This window comes from Nicotiana tabacum, chromosome 19 (assembly GCF_000715075.1).
Source record: "Nicotiana tabacum cultivar K326 chromosome 19, ASM71507v2, whole genome shotgun sequence".
In the NCBI taxonomy this organism is placed as follows: Eukaryota; Viridiplantae; Streptophyta; class Magnoliopsida; order Solanales; family Solanaceae; genus Nicotiana; species Nicotiana tabacum.
The window spans coordinates 11,497,515-11,503,282 of record NC_134098.1 but is presented as its reverse complement, the minus strand read 5'-3'; the positions used below and the strand labels follow the sequence as shown (position 1 = coordinate 11,503,282).

At 36.1% G+C, this 5,768-nt stretch overlaps 1 protein-coding gene across 1 annotated transcript; it reads left to right on the top strand.

Annotated features, from left to right (window-relative positions):
* The first annotated feature begins 308 nt into the window (after positions 1-308).
* LOC107811966 (ADP,ATP carrier protein, mitochondrial) lies at positions 309-4,477 on the top strand. The gene is made up of 4 exons (XM_075239652.1): positions 309-607; positions 2,743-3,248; positions 3,350-3,721; positions 3,913-4,477. The coding sequence occupies exons 2-4, from the start codon at positions 2,757-2,759 to the stop codon at positions 4,207-4,209; spliced, it is 1,161 nt and encodes a 386-aa protein (XP_075095753.1). The 5' UTR covers positions 309-607; positions 2,743-2,756; the 3' UTR covers positions 4,210-4,477.
* Positions 4,478-5,768: the final 1,291 nt, after the last annotated feature.

Sequence of the window (5,768 nt, the reverse complement as noted above, 5' to 3'; positions counted from 1 at the left end):
TGTACTAGCTTTTAAATATTCTTTTTTAACTTTAATGTGAGCATTCGAGTCCAATTTTAATGAGTAAAATCACTTCATAACATATATACTTTAAACTATACTTATAATAAAATAATTTTATTGTGCATAAGCTGACTCAGTCCAATTCCTTAAGAAGTACTTTCGTTGTCCCAATTCATTTGAAGGTCAAAGAAAATATTCATTTGGATACGACGGTCAAAACACTCTATGTTCACATAGTTAATATAATTTTAAAAAATTAAAAAGAGTATTAAAAATGTAATAAAATTACTAACTTGGCTTTCTAGATGGAGTAATACTTTTCATAAATAAATAAATGCTTCGTTTCTTAGCAATAAAATAAAATAAAATGCTTTCACATAAAATAAAATGAGATGAAATGCTTAATAAAATAGAGTGTAACATCTAAGTAATGAGCCGCGAAGCAGGGGAAAAACAAATGCTAAATCAATGAAAAATATCTGCAGTATAGGTCATAGCCACCCAATATATACTCATTCTCTATACTCCCTTCAAACCCTCTAGCTCCTCGTTCTCCTCCCATCTCCATTTCCTCTTTCGACTTCCAAGGCGAGGTTGAACGCAGGTAACGATAACTTTCGCTCTCTAAAACATCTCACTCTCTGTCTACAACATGTATTTCGATGGCCTAAAAATTGGAGATTTTGACCGTAAATTTCACTTTTTTTTGCTTAGTCCTAAATTCATTTCACTTTGTTCTGTTTAGATCTGTAAAATTATAGAGATTTTCACTTGTTTGACTTTTTGCGAGGTTCGTTTTATTTTGATTTATCTGTTTTGTGTAGATTTTGAGATTATAATGGATCTGTATGTGTGTTTGTTGGAAATGGATCGTAGGTTTATGGATCTACGATTTTATCGATCTGATTTGCGTGTTAAAGTGTTGTTGGCATGTTTGTAGTTATAGGAGACGTTCTTATAGATGTGGATTATAGATCTGGTCAACAAGTAATGTGATTCTGTTTTTTTTTGTTCTATGTAATTTAATGTTATGTTGTGTGGTATGAGAATCTAGAATTCTGTTAGTGAAGCATGCACAATAGCTAGTTGTATGCGTTAAAATTAAGAGAATTAGCTTTTGGTGTTTGTTTGTCGTTGAACTGTAGATCTGGTCAACGCCTAGTGTGGTTCTGATTTTGTGTTCTATGTAAGGATTTAAATTATATGTGCTGATGGTGTAAAGATTCTTTTATACTGTCAATGTTTTTTAACTTGTTATATCAGGTTAGTTATCATTTTTACTAGATTATTATTATTAGTCTTTATCAAGAGATTTGCATGTTATTACCTTATAAGTGACCTAATAGTGTAATTGTTTACACAGTCGTTCTATGCACCGATGCTGTAAACTGTATTTACATTATCAGGTTACTTATTAGGTAATTACAGGTAATTGTTTGGATAAACATTAATTGGTAATCTAGTTAAATGGTAACTAACGTGCTATAACATGTTAACATTCATTGATAGCGTAAAATAATCTCTACACTGACAATGTATATAATTTAAATAATTTATACTCTTGTTGTCTAGTATAAGAATCTAGAATTTTGTCAGTGAAGTATGTACTATAGGCTATAGCTAGGGGCATTTGGAAAAGTAAGAGAACTAACTTTGGTGTTTTTTGTTTTGAACTGTATACATATATCATCCGGATGTTTTGCTGCTTTCTAGAGTAAATAAAGATTATATTGACAAAATAATTTGATTTTGTGTTTCACAAGTTGTGTTGTTAGACTTGTGATTTGTTTCTTGTATTGTAAGCACAAGTTTAGAAGTATGTAGATTTGATTCTATCATTCTAGTATCATGGTCAGCCTTCATTACTCTATGTCTGTATCCGGGATGAGCTTTACTACTGACCTTCGTATAGGTTTGGTCTGTTGCTGTCTACTGTGAGGCGTGAGCTAAAAGAACATGTGTCCTTTGCTGTTGTAAATTAACCATTTGTTCTTTTGCTATAGAAGAAAAACTATTTTCTCCATCCTATTTTGTTGAGGTTATTTGAACCGATGGATAGTTTAAGGTGTTATAGTACAAGAAAAAATTAAGATAATATTTGAAAAGCTAGTGTCATAATAGCTTAAGAATTTGAATTCTCGAAAGTTGTATAAAAATGGAAGCGTCAAATATTTTCGACATCCCGAAATGGAGAGTGACATATAAGTTGGGGTGGACTTTTGGAGGGAGTAATGATTTTTCCGAACAATAGTCTAATGATAAGTTACCTTCATGTTCTTGTGTTCAAATTATTTGTTATATGCACTGTGCCAGCCATTGCACAGGTTATCGTTTAGTGTTATATCACTATTTTCCTATGGTCGGAGAATTAAACGTAAGCATCATAGATTTACTTGGCTGATTGCTGTTGAGAATTGAGAAAAATGGTATTCATTGACAATTTCTGTACAAAGGAAAAGTACCATCTTGAACATGCTGAAATGCAAGAAATTTGGTCTGTTAATATAGTGTACTGATTTTCTATGTTGCTACACTATATTATTAGTGAATTCTGCTCTGTTGAGTTCCCATTGCGAGTAACGAGAATTTTCTTTTTGCTGAAATCACCCGGGGGATTGGTTAGTGGCTTGCATTTCTCTAGTGGTTAAGATGGAGGTTTAAGTTATCTATTATGAACCTTTATCAAAAGAAATTTTGAGATTAAGAGAAAGACCTAAGTCTATTGCTTCATCCTTGCAGGAGTTTATTTAGCAATGGCGGATAACCAGCACCCAACTGTTTTTCAGAAGGTAGCTAACCAGATGCATCTGAGCTCCAGTCTTTCCCAGGATGTCCATGCTCGCTATGGGGGCATTCAAAGGCCTGCTCTCTATCAGAGGCGTTTTGCATATGGCAATTACTCTAATGCAGGACTGCAAACCTGCCAAGCCACACAGGATCTCTCGTTGATTGCTGCAAACGCTTCACCAGTGTTTGTGCAAGCTCCCCAAGAAAAAGGACTTGCAGCTTTTGCCACTGACTTCCTTATGGGTGGTGTTTCTGCTGCTGTGTCAAAGACTGCTGCTGCCCCTATTGAGCGTGTGAAACTTTTGATCCAAAACCAAGATGAGATGATTAAGGCTGGTAGACTGTCAGAACCATACAAGGGAATTGGAGAATGTTTCGGGAGGACAATTAAAGAGGAAGGATTTGGTTCTTTGTGGAGAGGAAACACTGCCAATGTCATCCGTTACTTTCCTACTCAGGTATGCCATTTACTTGCATTGGATGCTGCAATTTATGACACAGGCACTGAATCTGTTGATTTTTGGTAATACGGAATACTGACTGATATTGTGTTTCACAGGCCTTGAACTTTGCATTCAAGGACTACTTCAAGAGGCTCTTCAACTTCAAGAAGGACCGTGATGGCTACTGGAAGTGGTTTGCAGGCAACCTTGCATCTGGTGGTGCTGCTGGTGCTTCTTCTTTGCTCTTTGTTTACTCCCTTGACTATGCTCGTACTCGTCTTGCAAATGATGCCAAGGCTGCAAAGAAGGGAGGTGGGAGACAGTTTAATGGTTTGGTCGATGTCTACAAGAAGACTCTTGCATCTGATGGAATTGCTGGATTGTACCGTGGGTTCAACATTTCATGTGTTGGTATCATTGTGTACCGTGGTTTGTACTTCGGAATGTATGACTCCTTGAAGCCAGTGCTCTTGACTGGAAGCATGCAGGTTAGTGATGCGTTCCTTCGGTATTTTCTCTGATGATGTCATATGTTGACAGTTATATTTAGATGCTTACATTACTTAGATTTTGTTGCCTGTTACTTTGGTAATTTGGAGTTTAAGATATTATGGTGGGTTTATGACTTCGTTTTGTTATGAGTTATTATTGACCTTGGTTAATCTCTTGATGTTTACAGGATAGTTTCTTTGCTAGCTTTGCTCTTGGGTGGCTTATTACCAATGGTGCTGGTCTTGCATCCTACCCTATTGACACTGTTAGAAGAAGAATGATGATGACATCTGGTGAGGCTGTGAAGTACAAGAGCTCATTCGACGCCTTCTCCCAGATCCTTAAGAATGAGGGTGCCAAATCTCTGTTCAAGGGTGCTGGTGCTAACATCCTCCGTGCCGTTGCGGGTGCTGGTGTGTTGGCAGGTTATGACAAGCTTCAGGTCATTGTTTTTGGAAAGAAATATGGTTCTGGTGGTGCCTAAGTCCGACTTAACTACTTGTTTTTTTAGAATTAGAATATGGTGATGAAAATCCTTTAAATTCGAAGAACCATTTTGGGGCAGATATTTTACGTTTTTCCCCGTCCCTTTTGAATAATTCAAAACTTAGAGCGGGTTAGAACTTTAAACCCTCAATTAATTATTCCCTTGTTGAAGGGGTGGTTTTGTTACGCAGACCTTTATCACAGCAGAGTTTACAAATTCTCATAATCGATTTTGATTGAATTAAATTCAGTTCAGTTTCATCTGATGTTTAAGCATCTTTCCTGAATCCTGACATTCTTTTATATTCGTTTTCTTATACGATATTAGCTCTCTGTTTCTCTTTCAAGTTGCTCACTCCTTCTGTAGTGGTTTCAGTTATTGTTGTGCAGTATTTTTGACTTCTGGAAGAGCATGGTTGCCTCCTAATTGCAGCCAGGATATTACAATTAAGGGCTACAAAATATTTTTGCTCAGACTTGATTATGTTTGTAGAAATTCAATGTTATTGATTAGTATTGTATCCATCTACGAGTCAAAGGAAAGGAGAATTATGAAATAAATACAGCGGAAATGCAGTCACTATTATGATCTGTTTTTTTCTCTTTACCCTTTTCTCCCCTTTGGTATAGTGTTTTAAGAGAATGAAAAGGGTATTAGAAAGAAGATTTTAAAAGAGTTACCTGGTGAAATAGTTGAACCATGTTATTATGAAAAGGGTTATACAAGTTGCAAGTAGAGGGGGTGGTAAAGGTTCTTTTACATGAGGCATTTGTACATTTTTTTCTTTTCACATTGATAATGTCGACAATAATCTTTCTCTTTATCGGCTCTTTCTATCTCCTTTTCTCTTGATCAATTTTCTGGCAAGATCCACATGCTTTGAACGTTGGTCCTTCCGGTCCCTCTGACCCATCATGGCCAGTTCATCCGTTTATGCCTCAGAGCAATTATTTATTGTCAATTAATCAATAAAATTTCCCGGCCCTAAAGCCCTTAAATGTGTGTAGTCGACCAAATTACACCAACAATTCCAAAATCTCGCAACAAGGGAATTTTCCACTACCCCAATCTAATAATTTATAAGGGAGTAACCTACAAGGCTCCAAACTTACTACTGAAATTAATGGAGTTGTCACTCAAACATGAAATTTCGGTACTGGATCCTCATCCTAAACCTCCTATAAAGGTGTCTTGAGGATGCAGAAAAAAGCAACAGACGAGGCTCTATAACTCTTCCATATAGACCATATGGTCTGATTGAAGGAAAACCAGTGGTTACCTTCACTAAAGAGGAGAATGATTTACTCGCTCAAACCTGCAAATGGACAATTATTGGTAAGTTCACTCATATTAGACCCTCTGTAGAACTCATACGTAGTGAATTTGCTAAAATTATCCCTGGAAAAGGCAGTATCAAGATTGGAGCTTATGATATACATCATGTCTTCATTGACTTCAATAACAAAGAGGATCACTTTGAGGTAATTTTGAGAAATTACATGTCTATTGGAAGGGACAACATAATGGCAATGTAAATTCAAACCTGATTCCGAGAC